We start from the raw sequence: 19190 nt of genomic DNA on the forward strand, positions 1-19190 counted from the left end.
TTAAGCAAATGAGATAGCAAGCGCAGTGGGCTTGGCCTGTACTTCTAGCCTCCAGCCTCTCTCCCTCTTTTTCCTCCTGCTGCCGGTCTCCTGCTACTGACAGTTCACTCTGGTTTGTGATGTACTCTTCCACCCGAGATCTCGCAAGGCACCATTAGGCCCAGGTATGGATTTGAGAGGAGAAAGAGAGAGAGGCTGGTGAGCTGCCATTCTATGCCAAGCCCCTGCACTTGGGAGCTCATTTGCATAAATATTTGCCTATGGATTTCTGGAGTAAAGTACCACTGATGAACCTGCCTGTTATTGAGGGGTAACAGTGTGCTCCATTAATCCTGGTTAGTTTCAGAGCAGTGCTTACAAGTTCAATGCAAAAGAGGTTATAAGCACCGCATATGCTCGACCACCACTGCTAGACCAAACTGTTGGGTGGTGTATGCAGTGAACAATAAACAACAACAAAATATAACACTGATATTCAGAGGAGCGGAGTATGAAGTCTTCAACTAGTTAGCCTTATACTCAAGTCTTGAATAATTTAAGACAGACTTGTTAAATGATAGTAGCATCCAAAGGCACTAAGGGCCCCATATGAATGGAGCGAGGGTCGATCATGCGCACTAACATTCTATTCATTCCTATAGAAATTAGATATCCGGAGGTCCCATGAAGAATTAATGAAGCGGCAGTAAGCATGATCAATGCCTGCTATAGGTGCTCCATTTCTCGGGAAAGTGGAGATCCCAGTAGTCGGACCTCCAGTGATTGGGAAGTTATCGCGCAGCCTCTAGATAGGGGAAAACTTCCAAAACTGAGAATACCCCATTAATGCTGTAGTTGTTGAAAGCAAATAAGGAGGAATAAAATGTGTAATATATGTACGTATGTTTTTAGATACCATACTTTTAAGGAAAGTTCATTATCACAAAGTAACTAGTAATAGAGAGGGACAACTGCAAATCTCTTGGGTGCCGAGGACAGGTGAAAAGACACACAGTATCCATAGCAACAGACTTTTAATTTAGCGAACAAAAGATAAATATAATTACACGGCAGTCGATGCCGATAACCAGATAACCTATTGATGATCTCTTTTCTAATAAGGCTTGCGATATAAAACACATCCATTCATTTGCTCACACAGTACATCCCGCAGAAAAAAGGTCATTTTAGAAATATTGATATTGTTTTCTCTGTTCTTTGAAATAAGGGGAAGGGTATAAAATCTTTGTAACAATGCTGACTAATTTATTTGATTTCAGTTGTTTCAGGGAAGATGAAATAATACATTATTTTACATGTTAATGTATTTCAATATATGCAGAGATGAAAAAATAATACCCCTCAAATGATTTTGCAATTCTCTCATCAGGTGTCGTAATTAACAAAGTGTTGGCCAGAAAATAACAAGTAAGAAAGCCTAAATGTAAAAGAAAAGAACGCTTTGATAATGATTTTCTAATTTTGCAATTATACTGTGACCCCCATGAAAGAACACCTGACATCAATCTGAAAATTCATTGAATTTGCCAAACAATTAAGATTAATGGCTTCTGTAGAGCCTAATTAAAAAAAGAAAGGGGTGTTTAACAGTTCGGTTTATAGACATGTGCGAAGAATTAAGGTATTACGAGTCTTTCATGCTAACACAAACTCTACACTACACACAATACATTGGGATGATTAGCTACATTGCTTTTTTTGTACAAATTGCAAAACAATGAAGTAATTTAGTATTAATCTCTGACTTGCAGAAAAGTTCTGTCTTTTATTTTTAGGTCTTAAAATCCCAATGGAATTGCTGTGATAAATGCGTGAAAATTTGCTGCAAAATTTACATGCTACTTTATTGCACATTGTTAGGGGGAAAAAAATCTACATAGAATTTACCTTTAACCCCTTCACCTGAGGCCATTTTTTTTCTGTTTTTCATTTTCATTTTTTTCCTCCCCTTCTAATAAGAGCCATAACTTTTTTTTATTTTTCTTCCAATTCCAAGTGTGGTGAAGTTACCAAAAAAGTGAAATTCTACAATTGTTTTTTAGGTTTTTTATTTATTATGTTCACTATATAGTCAAACTGACCTGGCAATATGATTCTCCGGGTCAGTATGAGCATGCAGGAAGCAAATATGTAGAGCTTATTATTTATTTAAGTAATGAAAAAAAATCAGAAATTAGTATTAAAAAAAGGTTTTGAGTTTGTCACCATTTTTCAAGACCCTTACTACTCTCATTTTTAGTGATCTGGGTGATGGAATATTTGTTTGCGGCTTTAGCTCATGTTTTTGATACCATTTTTGGGTATAAACAATGTTTTGATCGCGTCTTATTGCATTTTATTGCAATGTTGTGGCAACCAAAAAAAACTGGAGTTTTGATTCTTTTGGTTTGTTATGCTGTTTACAGATCAGATTAATTTACTTTATATTTTGATAGTGTGGACATTTTTGAACGCAGTGATACAAAATGTGTAGTTTTCATTTTTTTTATTGTTTCATTTTTATGGGGCAAAAGGGGGTGAATTGAACTTTCATGGTTTTTTAGCTCTCTAATATTTTTTAAAACTTTTTACTTTAATAGTCTCCTTAGGAGAATTGATGCTGTGATTGTTCGATCGCTTATACTATACATAGCAGGGCTTCAGTCCTATTATAGCCAAAATCGCAATCTCCTATTATTGCCAGCCACAGGCCAGCATTCACAGGAGATTCACAATGACAGGAACGAGGATCTTCTGCAGATCATCGGCTGTCGTAGAAACTCATCGGCGCCATGCGATCACATGACAGGGGCTCTGATGTGCAAGACTTGTGACACGCTTCCGGCTAAAGCGTGTAAAATGCCGCTGTCAGTGATTGACAGAGGCATTTAACTGGTTAACAGCCATAGATAGATGTGCTGGAGCCTGCATCAAAGGCAGGGACATGACCAATGATATACCATATTTTGCGGATTATAAGATGCACTGGATTATAAGACGCACCCCAAATTTTTACGAGAAAAATAAGAAAGAAACCTTTTTTTTAATAAAATGTGGTGCTTCTTATAATCCATGCGTTTTATTGCTTACAGGGGTGGTGGCTGCGGTGAAGCGAGGATCCCAGGGTTGCTGGTGGAGGAGGCAAGAGTGGAGCGTTGCTGCATGCCACAGGGTGGGATGAGGGGGTGGTCGGATGTGTGGTGCGGTGCGCCACTGCAGGTGTCCGGTGCTGTGGGTGTCCGGTGCTGTGGGGGCTCTGCTAATATCTTGTGAAAGCCCAGAGCCCCCACAGTCACATGGTTTCCTATGCGGTGGACTGGACTCCGGGAAAATGGCTGCCGGCCAGGGTCAGCGAATGCGCAAATGGAGATCTTGACACCAAACTCTCGGGAGATGAGATCTCAGTGCAAATTTTTGGGAAAAAAGTGTGTCTTATAATCCGAAAAATATAGTATATACAGTACAGAGCAAAAGTTTGGACACACCTTCTCATTTAAAGATTTTTCTGTATTTTCATGACTATGAAAATTATAAATTCACACTGAAGGCATCAAAACTATGAATTAACACATATAGACATCATTGGTTGTGAAGGTGTTAAAGAAGCACTACGGGGTAAGTTCCATCTCCAATATCCTATCCCAATATGTAGTAGGTGTAATAATAATAATAATGTTAGTGAATAACTCTAATTAGAAATGTAGTATAGTTCTTCTGAATCACGATGTCACTTACAGTACCTCAATTACATGGCATTGCAGTAGCTTAGTTATCAATGGTTATGACTACTCATATAGTGTCAGTTAGTTAGTTGTTAGTGGTCATAACCATGTAAAATCTAAACTACTACAATGCCTTGCACATACAGTAGGGTAATAAACATAGCTAATCAGAAAATCTACACTACATTTCTAATTGGAGGTATTTGCTAATATTATTATTATTGCACCTATTACATATTGGGATAGGATCTTGGAGGTGAGAATGCCCCTTTAGGTTTTTTATTCATTAAATGTGTGTGATGCCACTGCTCTGTAGACTGCAGTGTGACCCGGATGGGGCTTTTACAATGTAAGCCTATGGAGCGTCAGAATGAGGCTCCATAGTCTTTCATTGTAAAAGAGACTTTTGGTTCACGCGCAGCACATAGAGTGAGCTGGACAGTCTGAATTGTGGTGACATCACTAAGAAGAGCACAGGATCCCAAAGAGAGCAGCGGTAGGTGAGTATATTAATACACACACGTTATATTACATACACATATATACATTTAATGAATACAAGACTTTATGGGAGTGCTTCTTTAAATACAGCTACCTCACTGGTCTTGACCTCCTTCTTGGTATAGTAAAACTGAAGGCTGCTATGGACTACTTCTGTACCTCTGTGTCCCCGATTTTAGACAACTAGAGCACACTGAGGTTTTTGTGAAATAATGTATTATACTATAGTCAGTTTTGTATTACAAAGGTAACTGCCCCCTTCTTCAAGGCTACCCCTGAAACGTCACATAGGTGTGTGCACCTTCTATTCCTCCTTGCAGTGTCTCATCATGTAGGAGTTTGTCCTGTGGATCTCAAACAATATTGGTATAGCGTAGCTATATGCACCAACAGTGAACTACTTTTTATATATATAACCCTGCTGTACTTTTGCACTTTGTTGGACAAAAAGATTTCTATTTGAAGAATATATTTATCGGATGTTTCAATTTATATGAGATTTTAGAGAGTGTGAGACCTCTCTGACACAACGGAATGGACTTGCTTTACTTATTACTGATTTTTTTTAAATGATCTGTTACAATTGTGCCAGATACAAATTAAAGTCAGCATTTGATATTTATGTACAGATAGAATTGATTCTCCATACTACACTACATCAAGGTGAATATAACCTATGAATATTGTGTAATAGTAACCGCACTTTGCCTATGACCTCTTTATTGAGAATACCAAAGTTTTCAGGGGTTACACCTTTCATGCATCAACACTGATAAATGGCTCTAGTTTTCACAAGAACAATAGTGGATACAATGGATCTTTCTAATTATATTGACTTTCAAGTTTATTTTCACAGGAGTGATGTAGTTTTAACCACTGATAAGTCACATTAATGGTCAACCATGTAATACATAGATGGGCTGGGTTTGTCTTTTTTTAGTCACTCTCTGCCCTCATTAATAGAGAGAGATGCAGCCCTAAAGAAATCCCTTATTGACACCGGCATGCCAAAATAGGGCATATGGAGAGGTTTTTTAACCTTTTATGAAATTGTGATTACAACCAACATACTAGACTTCGACAGACCCAACAATACCGGATGCATTCCCATTGGACAATGTACAGTTTTAGGCAGTTTATAACAGTTCTAGCAGATTACCATCATCAATTGATATAGTTAAACTGTAGAACTAAACCTTAACTCAACTTTAGTTAAATGTTAATACAAAACCTAAAAAACACAATTTTTATGTGACTCCAAAACCCACAGAACTGCATATTTTCCATACTCATCACTACACCCGATACGGCCATGTTTCAGTTTTTGATGATTCTGCACTTTTGTATTTAGACTTTTAGTCATTTTATTAAATTATATCTATAAACATGAATGAAATATCAGCTTCTCAATGAGGCATGCAGCTACGTAGCAACTACAGAACGAAATTAAGAAAAAGAAAAATGCAAAATGAAAAAAAAAAGTGATTACACGTGGTAAGAAACTTTCAGAATCAGCTTACCCTGCTCTGTGTTTAAGCTTTTTATCAAGGATACCATCTCTTGAAACAAGTTTATTAAAGACCAAAATTCCAATTACCATGTTGACCTGCACAACAAAAAGGTTATTTAAACACAATCCCCATTGACACACTCAGCATATGAGAAGAAAATGTATAAAAAATGAAACAGATCATTGAATCTATCAAAAATTATCTGTCATTAGAATTTGTAAAAATTGTTTTACAATATTTATGTCTCTAGTTTCCTGTCTGACTGTATAAATCTTACACTGAACATCCCGTTGCCTAATTCCTTGCGATTTGTGCAATGTCTTTTAATTTTCAAGTCGTGTCTGTCAGATACTTTGCAATGAAATATTTATAGAAAAAAATAATATTCCGACCAGACTTGGCACCATCTCTCATGGTAGTTTATTTCCATTTTAGAGATACAGATGTGCTGTTTGATGATCACACAGTGGGGAATTTTATGCATAATTTGAACACTATTTATTGGACTAGTTTGCACATGAGATTTTGAACTGCACATTAACCGGATATAATACAACCCGCAACATTTGTTATCAAATCAGTTTTTGACATTGAACTTTTTTGAACCCTTCAGTGTTCTCAGGAACAAACCTTCTGCTAGGTGTGTTGAAAAATAAAATAAAGTAAAAACAGTCATGTCTCAAGATGAACATATTTTATCAATCCTTCCAGATAGTTTTATAGATATCAAAGGAAACATCACATTTTTGTTTTCTTAGCTCCAACGATGGAAACAAGATCGGAAGGCGCTCAATATTTAAAGAACATGAACATCTTTGGGATACTTTTTTTTATGTAAATGCATTTTTATATGCAATCTACAATCTACAGCCTATATGTATGGCTGTACATGGCCATAGAATGAATTGTACGTCTTTTGTATGGTTCACTCACTTGTTTCTATATATTTATATGTGTTTTTTTCCTGTATTCGTGTATAACTCTTTTGTAAGATATTGCACATGTAGTATTGCAAGATCTTTTCAATTTTAATACATTATCCCATGTCAGGATGCCTGGTTGAGAAAGGGGGAGTTCGCCTACACATAACAAAGTTGGCATGCTGTCACACACATCTCTACCAAATGTCAGGATGGACATTTAACTATTACACTGATTTAAACGTTTTTCTTATATATTGTCCAGTTGTAGGACTGTTTACATAGGAATGGATTTTATTATTTATAAAGATTTATGCTAATGTACTATTTGCAAGAAGCAATAGATGTTCTCTATATATATCTAGGTATAGTAAGAGAGAGAACATACAAAAACACATATTACTCCTAAGGCTTGCTGATAGCATATTTGGATTTTGAACCCAAATGGAGACAGGGATGATCATGTCAGAAAGGCACTGTAGAATTACTGGCGCTACGCTATACAACATATACAGTATATATATATATAGAGAGAGAGAGAGAGAGAGAGAGAGAGAGAGAGTAATTATTTCATATATACTGTATTTATATATATATATATATATATATATATATATATATATATATACACTCACCGGCCACTTTATTAGGTACACCTGTCCAACTTCTTGTTAACACTTAATTTCTAATCAGCCAATCACATGGCGGCAACTCAGTGCATTTAGGCATGTAGACATGGTCAAGACAATCTCCTGCAGTTCAAACCGAGCATCAGTATGGGGAAGAAAGGTGATTTGAGTGCCTTTGAACGTGGCATGGTTGTTGGTGCCAGAAGGGCTGGTCTGAGTATTTCAGAAACTGCTGATCTACTGGGATTTTCACGCACAACCATCTCTAGGGTTTACAGAGAATGGTCCGAAAAAGAAAAAAAATCCAGTGAGCAGCAGTTCTGTGGGCGGAAATGCCTTGTTGATGCCAGAGGTCAGAGGAGAATGGGCAGACTGGTTCGAGCTGATAGAAAGGCAACAGTGACTCAAATCGCCACCCGTTACAACCAAGGTAGGCCTAAGAGCATCTCTGAACGCACAGTGCGTCGAACTTTGAGGCAGATAGGCTACAGCAGCAGAAGACCACACCGGGTACCACTCCTTTCAGCTAAGAACAGGAAACTGAGGCTACAATTTGTACAAGCTCATCGAAATTGGACAGTAGAAGATTGGAAAAACGTTGCTTGGTCTGATGAGTCTCGATTTCTGCTGCGACATTCGGATGGTAGGGTCAGAATTTGGCGTAAACAACATGAAAGCATGGATCCATCCTGCCTTGCATGGAGCATCTTTGGGATGTGCAGCCGACAAATCTGCGGCAACTGTGTGATGCCATCATGTCAATATGGACCAAAATCTCTGAGGAATGCTTCCAGCACCTTGTTGAATCTATGCCACGAAGAATTGAGGCAGTTCTGAAGGCAAAAGGGGGTCCAACCCGTTACTAGCATGGTGTACCTAATAAAGTGGCCGGTGAGTGTATATATATATATATATATATATATATATATATATATATATATATATATATATTTTGCCTTTAAAAAACATTTTCATATTGTTGAACCTTCAGTGGAATAACTTTTTTTATATTTATTCCATTTTGCGGTGGTTATAATTCAGCTCATAAGAGGGTTCAGAAAAAGAAAGGTAAGAGTTAAGATCTTGTCATCAGAACTAGTTCACTCACTTCTGACACTGAAAATTCATTCTGAAGTCAACTATCAACTCTACATAGTGGCTGTAGAATCCAAATGGGGCAATATTTTTAATCAAACCCTATGAATGCATGTTAGTGAAAAAATTTTAAAAAAATCTAAGGTATTTTCTGTAATAAGCAGGAGATACCTGCATTAAATTAACATTCATAAAGTGAAACCACCCATTTTGCATACCAAAGATGCTGTAAGTTTCTTTGTTAAGTGCTTTACCTTTGCTACGACTTAGGAAAAACACTTTAAACCCATGAACCATATCAAAGATATGTATATTCTTTAACTTTTTTTGCATTTATGACAGTTATTAAACTCTTTAATGCACGGCTAAAAAACTAATCTAAAAAAGAAATGTCCGGTTTACCAAGACAACAGCAGCAGCAGGTCCAACAAAGGCATAAAGAAGACCTCCTTCAAGTGACAGCCAGCAGCTGGAAGTAAAATAAACAGAGAAAATAATACAGAATGTCATAAAAAGTGATGGGAGAGACTTGGAAAGCATTGGCCATGTCCACCCCGGGATATCTCTGTTCACTTTTCTCGACACTTTTCAAAAGCCGTGAGAGAAAAGTTACAAATTATAGCCCTATTCTATAGCACAAAATACTGGTGCAAATTTATTGATAAATGTTCCATATGTTCCATCTTTTTTTTTTATTTAAATTATTTATGCAGTTAAATGCTAGGGCCTATATGGGTATATGCACATGTGTTGTTTTTGATGCACCAAAAAAAAAATGGAATTTCTGAAATCTCATACACATGTTGCTTATTTTTTCTCTTTGCATATTCAAAGCAGTTTCATATTTGCAGCATGTAAACTCTTTCAGTATTTTTGCTGCGTTTTTCACCTATTCAAATGAAAAGGGGAAAAAAAATGGATCAAAAACACATGCAAAAAAGCATGTATTTAACACAGCGTTTTCAGTGCCAAGAAATGCATTTTGATGCGGAAACCTCTGCTGCAAATACTTAACATGTGCACATACCTTTAGGCTGGATTCACACATCGCAGTTTAAGCACATGCCTTGATGCATGGACTGGCCGCGGGTCTCCTACGCAAAACTCAACAGCCTCATAGAATTATATGAATCTGGTGACTTTGGATCAAGAGACCGGCGGCCGGTCCATGCATCAAGGTACATGCATGACAAAGATTTCGAGTGAATTAGGAATTGTGCATCTTACAATAATGAATTAGAGATTACAGCTACTTAACCAGTATCATTTTATATCGAATTGGACATAAACAGCAAAATGTATCCCAAAGACACCAATGTACGTTAAGATATTAACTTATCTATGATGCATTCAGACCCTACTATATACTGGCGGTGACATTTTCTCATAATCGATCCAGTCAGGAACATAAACATTGTGTATACCCTTTTTTCCTTTTACATAAAACCATGATGGAAGATGTTTTACGTGATTAATGAGCACTTGCATTAAACAGAACCATTCACTTCTCTCCTGAGGAAGCCATAAATAGCCTAATTCTAACCACAATCCATTATCTGCTATGTTCTTGTCAAAACTGGCTAAAGTATTGGTTTCATTAATATATTATATATGTTTTGTTTAGAAAGATAAGTAGTGTTGATCTTACTTTATGCCCAGAGTAGATATTCTTTGGGCAACATTTGGTTTTGGTAATGCTCTAGATAAAAATAATGTACCTTTTCAAGTAAAACCATGCATAAATAATGTAATTATATGGGAGCTACTGAGCATCAAAGAATACACATTAGCAAAAATTATGGAAAGATAATGGGGAAAGGGAATGGATAAAAAGGAGGGGGGGATGACGGTAGAATCGGACTTCGCGAAGTTTCCTTGAAGTCTTTATCATGGACACACATAAGTAGTGGAGCTATAGGATATTTTTAATGGAAACTATTTGTAACTTTTTTTTACATTTTTCATACATTGGAGTAAGAAAAATAATTGTTGTAATGGTGTGCACTTTCAAAAGAAAGATAACAAGATGCTACCCCTGGAAAATGAAACCAACTCCAAGGTAATGAACTTATAAATTAACAGTGGTGAAAAGTAGATCTATATCACCAGAACATAACAACCTATATTATTCAAAGGGTCAAGTAACTTACTAATGTGGAGTTCCATATCCCTTTGCTTTGGTAAAACCCATTGATATAGCTACGACCAATGCTGGTAAACCTGAAGGCAATAAAAATGTACTATTAATGATAAGTATAGGCTAAAATGAAAATATTATAAACTTGACTTCTGCAAAAAGTGAAATTTAACTAACCAGAGCTTGTGAATTAGACATCTTAGCCTAGATTCAAGGAAAACATTTACAGGGGTTGTTCCCTTTCTGAAAACGTTATGCCATATGTTGTTAAAAAAATAGCGAAGTGGGTATTATTACTCTCAGCATGGCCAGTAATGGCTCTATGCCACTGCCCCGGTATCTGTTGCTTGACTGTATTAGTGACATCACGTCACATCAAGTCCCAAAAATCAGCACTTTTAGAAAGCACAAGACGCTGATCACAGTGATTAATTGCAGCAATGTCGATGAGATGTCATCACTGCGGCCAAAAAGCAGCGACCGGGGCAGTGGCTGAGAGCCAACGCTGGGCTGGTAATACTGTTGTTTATTTATAGATAACTCGGCATACGGCACAAAGTTTACTAAAAACTTATCTCCAATATATTGGCCACTGTTGCGGCGCAAACATCTACAGATTACTAGAATAGAAACCCAGAAGTTAATCTAGTACAGTGGTCAACTTGACACGCAATTCATCATATCACAATGCGGCACAATTTCCATGGCTAATGCTGTACTGAATGATGTGATAATGTTTGCTACATCGTATCATTGTGCTGAATTATGGGATGCCTTCAACTTTATCAAGTTATCATTTGTTGCGCTCTTTTTGCATTCAGTTGTATGGAAAAGCATTGACTGTACATGAAACTCACTTAAGGTAAAGATATGTTGACATGTGTATAATAGGCAAATGTATGCCAAAAAGATAAAGGACGCTCTTTAGGCATACACTATATCTGGCAACCGATACTTTATGTGCAAACTTGGCATGCATGTTCTGATTGCTGCTATTTAGCCAAATAGATGCATCTATCAATCTCTCACATCAGCATTTAAGTGGCTTGATGATGGATGGGGTCTTATTGCATCCATCAACCACCCATGATGCAAGGCACCCATCACTACCATTCTGATACTCCTTTGAAGCTAGGCCTCTGCTTGGGCTTCACAGGAAAACATTAAATTTACCAATAGTTTTTGCACGAAAATGAGCAAGTTCCATTCCCCTAAGAAGAACTTAAAAATATGCAAAAAAATTCATTAAAACATTTGTTCAATTTATTTAATAAACCACTTAAAAAAACATATTTAGTATTACTGCATTTTTAAAAGTCTGATCTATCAAAATTGAACACATATGGATGGCAAACATCATACAGATGCATCTCACAAAATTAGGATATCATGAAAAAGTTAATTTATTTCAGTTTTTCAGCACAAAAAGTGAAACTCATATATTATAGAGTCATTACAAACAGTGTGATCTATTTCAAGTTTTTTACAGTTCACCACACAAAAACAAGCCTTTGTATAGCTACATAGATTGAAAATAAAAAAAAAAATATGGGTATCAGAAAAAGGCAACACAAACCAATATTTTTTAGAAAAAAGTTCAGAATTTTTTTAGAACCAGTAAACTTTCAAGAACTATTGAAGTTTGCCCTCCCCGTAATTATACTGACCTATCATTAGGCCATTATTGTTGCACATTAAATTATTTAAAAAGGAAACCGAAAAATAATGGCTGAACTGTGTCTTTTTTCACCATTTCATTTTTTTTATTTTTTTTCCATGCATTTGTAATACAGGGTGGACCATTTACATGGATACACCTGGGTTCGCCATTTATAAAGTTGCATCCAAAATGGCTGACTTCAAAATGGCCGCCATGGTCACCACCCATCTTGAAGTTTTTCCCCTCCCATATACGAATATGCCACAAACAGGAAGTTGATATCACCAGCCATTCCCATTTTATTTAGGTGTATCCATATAAATGGCCCACCCAGGTGTATCCATATAAATGACCCACCCTATATTATACAGTAAAATGAATGGTGTCATTCAAAACTACAACTCAACTCACCCCCAAAACAAGCCTTGTTGTGGCTTTTTCGAATAAAGAAAAATTTTTTTTTGGGGGGGGGCTCATGGAAGAAGGGGAGGAAAAACTGGAACTGCAAAAACAAAAAATGGCTCCAATAGGAGGGAGTTAAAGATGGCTAGACAACGAGGACATTTTTATAATTAAAATATCTACCTAGAATACTCATTCATTCGAGAGCATAGAGGTAAAAGCTTTGGTGATAGTCTAGAAAAGTGGTTCTGGTCTCTTTTTCCAACTCTACCCAAAATGATTCTGTTTGGAACTTTGTCGACAAATCAGAAATGGATAAATGCACATTTGGACTTGTCAGCTTATTGGAAGCAATCAGTTGTTGGCCTTTCCATATTGTTGAATATTGGATTATTCCATGAATGATAATGTAAATTGTTCTGCATGCATATGAATTGGTTACAAATGCATTTTTAATAATGATCCAGCTACACAATGCATTCTATTAAATGATATATGAGCCGTGCAGATGTGGTCATCTATTTGCCAGAAATGAATAATTTATCGTGCAGTATATTTTTCAAATGCTGTTTAGAGATTTCAGCAGCAGATAAATTACACAAAGGTTGCTAGGTTACATCTGTTATCTCTTTTTTTGTTACAGGCAGTAATATGTAAACTAGACTTGCAGTTCTTGTTCTTTTTCCTAACAATCAGTTCTTGTTTCTTTGGTTCTGTATTCATTAGGTAAATGTCACCATTATGGATCATAATTGTGTGTAAATGATTTACTTGTTTATGAATGTTGTTAAATCTTTTTTTTGTGCTGTTTTTCATCTTTTTCTTTGGAAGAGGGAAGTATATTGACCTTGAACCGCATTTTATCGGAAAATCTAGGAAATTTATTTGAGCACAATGTGATATAATCAATAAAATCAGCAGGTCGGAATGATATAGTCGTTCCCCATTATGTGGTAGAACTTGCAGTTTTTCTATTTGTTTAAAAGCACAAAAGTGGAAAAATAGAGAATTCTGGGAGGTTTTACGGTTGAAAAGAACAATTCAGCACCTGGAGACTTGGAATAAAGAAAAAAAATAAACTGGCATACAGTCATAAATGAATGATTCATACTACGCAAAGCTCTTTTCACAATGTTAACCATGAAACCAACCATAGATAGAAAGACAAATATAAAGATGATAAGGAGAGAGATAGAGAGATCGATATGGAATTGATAGATAGATCGATGTTGTGTATCCGCTTTTTGGGCTCCCCTGGTGGTTGCTGGTGGTACTGGTGACTTGTTTGCACTTTGCTTCTTCTGTTCACCTGCTTCCATCAGTGTTTGGGAGTTTCCTATTTAGCCTTGCTCTCCAGTCATTTCCTTGCCGGTCATCATTGTAACCAGAGCCTTCGGTTGCATGTTCCTGCTACTAGTCTGCTGATCAGCTAAGTGGACTTTGTCCTTTTGTTTTGTACCTTTTGTCCAGTTTGCAGTTTTTGTAATTCTCTGTAGCTGGAAGCTCTTGCGGGCTGAAATTGCCACTCCTGTGTCATGAGTTGACACAGGAGTCTTAAAGTAATTTCAGGATGGTTTTTGAAAGGGTTTTCAGTTGACCGTGAAGTCCTCTTTTGTATCCTTCTGCTATCTAGTAAGTGGACCTCTCTTTGCTAAATCTACTTTCATACTGTGTATGTCTTTTCCTCTTAATTCACCGTTATTACATGTGGGGGGCTGCTATCATCTTTTGGGGTATTTCCCAAAATAAGCCAGGTCTGTTTCTTCCTCTGCCAGGCGTAGTTAGTCCTCCGGCTGGCGCGTGGCATATAGGAAGCCGTAGGTATGCTCCCTGGCTACTGTTAGTTGTGTGGTAGATTTAGCTCACGGTCAACTCGAGTTTCCATCACCCGAGAGCTCGTTCGTTACTTATATGTTTCTTACGTTCCCTTGCCATTGGGAACCATGACAGATCGATCAATATGGGATAGATAGATAGATAGATAGATAGATAGATAGATAGATAGATAGATAGATAGATAGATCCTGCTGGGGAAAGAAGAGAGCGCACTGGAGATAGCGCAGTATGTGAGTACATGCCATAGACTGCGAAAAAGACAACTATGATATGTTATGGACTTCTAAAGCCCCCACCCTGAATGTGCCCTCATCCATCATTTCTACAGTCCCTATCCCCTCATTCCCACAGTCTCTATCCTATTCCCTACTGCACACCTGCTTTGGCAAAAGTAATATTTATTTGGTACTGCCAATAAAGCTTCTTTGAATTTGATAGATGGATGGATAGATAGAAGAAAAAAAGGAAGGCAGCACTCCAATATTTACCAAAAAAAAGTAAAGTGGACTTTATTTATCCCACATGGTGTGGTGATGTTTCGGCACACATGAGCCTTTCTCAAGCCTTGCGAAAGGCTCATGGTAGCCTAATTGTCGCCACACCATGTGGGATAAATAAAGTCCACTTTACTTTTTTTTGGTAAATATTGGAGTGCTGCTTCCTTTTTCACTTATAGATAGAAAGATAGATAGATAGATATTGGAGAACTTGATGCATTTGTTACATTTTACATAGATAGACCATATAAATGTATAGACAGTCACAGACTATAGCTTTAAACCAACAGTAGGACCAATACACAAGGGTGAATCCAATATTTTCCACAGTTTGGTAATATTAAAACTTCTGGAGAACACATCGTCTTATCGGCTCTTTCTACACAAAGCTGCAGTCCCACCAGTCACGGCTGTGCAGATTTGAACATGTAACATCAGTTTGTGATTGTTGTTCGAAAAACAATGGCGGCCCACATGTGATTCATATTTTTTGTGTTGTAATGCTGATATTTATCAAAGACTTTGTTCACAGTATAGGGAAAGCGTTTTGTTCCAAAGAAGTGTGTATGAAGAGATAAGAAACTTAAAGGAAGGTCACACAAGTATCATCCATACAGAAGACGTTGGATGCCAGTCCATGTTCATGACCACAGGAAGCATCCTAATCTTGTCCCCTTGGAAAATCACCTATTTGGACCCCCTTAAAGAAGCCCTATAAGGACAAATATTCATGTCTCATAAAGAAGTGAAGACAGCAGAGCATCCGTGGCTTGCAGCTCTGCCAAATATATATTTTTTAATGAGGGAATACAAAAGCAGCCTTTTGTAGACAGTATGACAAGGTGTACTGAAAATCAGGGAGATTGTCAAAACAATTGATGTATTTGTCTTCTCTTAAAGTTGATTCAAATATAATTCTACAGCCTTAGCAGATAATATGTGACTTGTGCATACATGAGTACTACAGATTACTGCTCGTGTACACTTGCCGCTATAAAGTATAGCACCATAAACGTCTTTCCAGTGTGTTCTGCACATGACTAATCCTATCTTGACAGGTAATGTACAATAAATATGATGTCAACCACACATTTCATTGCAGAATAATTCATTATTACTACCACTATAATTTGATACATAATAAATAATCACATTTTCGCTGCTCAATGACAGAATGATAAATTCAGACATGGCCCAGTTGCATACAATTTAGTGTGTAGACCGTGTAACAAAGAGAAGTATATAGAACATTTATATTACACACGGTGTTTACATCATATGGAGCGGCCTGTGTGCTTTGGGGGCCACAATATCATTTTAAAGTGAATTATCCCCCTTGTATCTAACAGTACACATGAGACACGAAATGGAAGAGATAAGCATTGAGTTATTTTTCACTCTGTCTTGAAACATACCCCAACCGAGGCACAGGAACCGTTTTCTTATAACTCTCGTTCTAATTTTCCCGGTGACGGCCATGTATGACTGCCAGGCTTCTGTCAAAACCCAGCAGAAAGATGCAAGGAAGAAGAAGTGTAGGAAGGCTGTGGTCATGGTGCAAATACCCTGAAGAAAAAAAATGCAAAATGAAGATTATTATATGAGACACATGACAGATAGGAATTGTTGTGTTGTTTAACGCATAAAGCATTGAAAACAGTAAAAATATACAAAATCATGCAAAGAAATTACTTTTGTGTTTGGTTACTCCAAAGTTTATACAGATGTTCATACAGAAAGTTCATTGTTAACAAGAAAGTAAGACAGACCATACAAGCAGTATCGCCACCACTTCTAGTCAGTTTTTCATTTTTGTGCTTTTGTTTTTTTGTTTCTTCCTCCTCTTTTTCTAAAAGCCATAATATTTCTAGATTTTTCAGTCGACATAGATGTATGAGAGATAACAAACAGGCAATCCCCACTTGTGTTGTGTCTGTCTAACAGCCACAGGGACCCAAGCATATTATTCGAGCATGTTCAACACCCAGGCGTTGCTCGGATAACACATTATCCAAGCATGTTCGCTCATCGCTATTTTCTGAGATGCGTAACATTTTTCCAAAATTTTTACGTTTCTATCAATGGAGTGGTATGATTGCATGTTTTTTGAGTGTCAAACTGATGTTTTTAATTGATAACATTTTTGGATCCATGTGATATTATTATCACTTTTACAGTAATTGTATTTTTTTAGGGAGGTTTGGAGACTGAAAAGTTCTGGCGTCTTTATTTTTCTTCTCGTTATGGTGTTTACTGATTTGAATAATTAACATTATTTTTGGGGCATCTAATATTGATCATCTATCACTGGGAAGATTTTCTCATACGGAAAATTGGCACGCTCCAATGCATGTTGCAACATGAAGGAAAAGTTGGAGTGAGGAAAATGAGTAAATATCTGGTGAGGGGGTGTTTGTTTGTTTTTTTTTGTCACTAGTCTGATGCCCACAACCAGACAGGCCCTTCTGGCATTTGCCAGAATTGCCAGAAGGCCAGTCCGGTCCTGGTTGGAACCTATTGAAATGAATTACATGACAATGCAGGAGCACTATCTTAACATAAATCTGGTGTTGTAGGAGAGCACATATCACTTTCACTGTTAACTGAAGCATTGCAAAGTGTTATCACCGCGAGAGACTTGATAATGATTATTTAAAAACTATGAATAGAGCAGCCTATGCTTAATGATGTTGTCACTTTCCTATTTTTCACTTTCATTTGTAATGAGCTTCTCTATTCTTAGACACTAATCAGAATTCCTGAATCATCGACTTCCTTTCAATGTAACTTTTATGCTACTTTAACTTTAGAATTTTTCCTACCATATGTCGTATCAGATATCACTTATTTCTTAATTGAATGAATATTATACAATAAGGTCTAAGATATTTTTTCATGTTTATACATTTTATAAAGGGTAGAGCTCTGTTTAGTAGCGTGCAACCCATGGCATTGCGCAGTGTGCTGCAATGTCTCTGTATCAGTGGATGTTAATGAAATACAGCAAAACCCATCTACAAATGGCACTAGAACATATATGAGTATACAATCTCCTATATACTTCACTTAGTCAAACGTTGAAATAGCAGCAATGATGAGTATAATAAAACTTAGCTTTTAATATTAGATAATAAAGACATACTATCACATACCAAAATTAAAATACCCTTCTGCTCCCAGTTAACTGGTACGAACTTCAGGACCACAATGATTGACACTGAGCCAAATGAAGTCTCAATCACTTAGAACCAGACTCAAGATACAATACATAGCCCTTATGACAGACGTCATCCAATTCATGTGCTTACTGCATGTAGAAAAAACTAGACTGCTATAATAATAATAATATTTATTTAAATAGTGCCAACATATTCTGCAGCGTATAATACCAGATAAGTATATGGGTAGGCAAATCAATGATGAGTGTAGAATAAATGGAACTCTCTCACTGCTTCATCTACATAAAGTATATGAGGTCCTTTCTTTAAGATGTTGCTAGCAGGATCCTCATCTGGTCAGACAAAGCAGTGCCTTCAGCTGGCCCTAATGTGCCCTAGTTTGCCATTAGGTAGCCCTATTGCCTCAAAAGACTACCACTTTTACAAGGGTAGTCTACAGGTAAACCTGCTGGTTTGGTCTATAATCACCCTATGTGGCTTCCAACGCATTTCTCCTGTAATACGTCTTCAGGAAAGAGCTTATGCAGGTATCATAACCCATATCGGTCAGAATTCAGTGTGTCATACACTCCACGTGGATAAATCAAGTGACTGAGAGGGTTCCAGTCGTTCTACACTCATTACTGATTTACCTACCCACATGTATGTTTGGTATTAGACTATAGCCATCTAGTTTTTACTACATGCACTATGCACATGAATTAGGTGACCTCTGTCATAAGGGCTATGTATGAATACTGAGTAAAGTTCTAGCATGTGACAAAAAGATAGCATGAAGTAGAAAGCTGTAACTTGACACTCAACCAATAAAAGGCATTGAACAATTTGGGTTCCATTCTTATGGATGGAAGTTGAAGCTGTCTATCTTAAATTTTTTGGCCAGCACAGAAATATGTGATCTGAGCATGCACATCCTCTTTAGAAAAGCACAGCTACTGGACCTAACTAATGGTAACATAAAGAAATAGCAAGTGCACCATTGACCACATAGCAAAGCCGTACAAAGTGTATATTTGGAGGTGGAAAAATATTTAGAATTGAGAGTCCTCAGTGGTTGATACCTTTTAATGACTAACTGAAAAGATGGTAACAAATTGCAAGCTTCCGAGACTACTCAGGCCT

The 19190-nt window shown here is 36.9% G+C and overlaps 1 protein-coding gene across 7 annotated transcripts in view; it reads right to left on the reverse strand.

Annotated features, from left to right (window-relative positions):
• Nucleotides 1–19190, reverse strand: part of ADGRB3 (adhesion G protein-coupled receptor B3) — a 1417427-nt gene that overhangs the window by 79504 nt on the left and 1318733 nt on the right. For all 7 annotated transcript variants that reach the window (XM_077289969.1, XM_077289967.1, XM_077289968.1 and 4 more), the window contains 4 exons: nucleotides 16305–16455; nucleotides 10508–10577; nucleotides 8760–8826; nucleotides 5723–5808 (listed from right to left, as the gene is read on the reverse strand). In XM_077289969.1, coding sequence (XP_077146084.1) covers nucleotides 5723–5808; nucleotides 8760–8826; nucleotides 10508–10577; nucleotides 16305–16455 — 374 coding nt within the window. The remainder of the gene's footprint in view (nucleotides 1–5722; nucleotides 5809–8759; nucleotides 8827–10507; nucleotides 10578–16304; nucleotides 16456–19190) is intronic.

The sequence above is a fragment of the Ranitomeya variabilis genome, chromosome 2 (genome assembly GCF_051348905.1).
Source record: "Ranitomeya variabilis isolate aRanVar5 chromosome 2, aRanVar5.hap1, whole genome shotgun sequence".
Lineage (NCBI taxonomy): Eukaryota > Metazoa > Chordata > Amphibia > Anura > Dendrobatidae > Ranitomeya > Ranitomeya variabilis.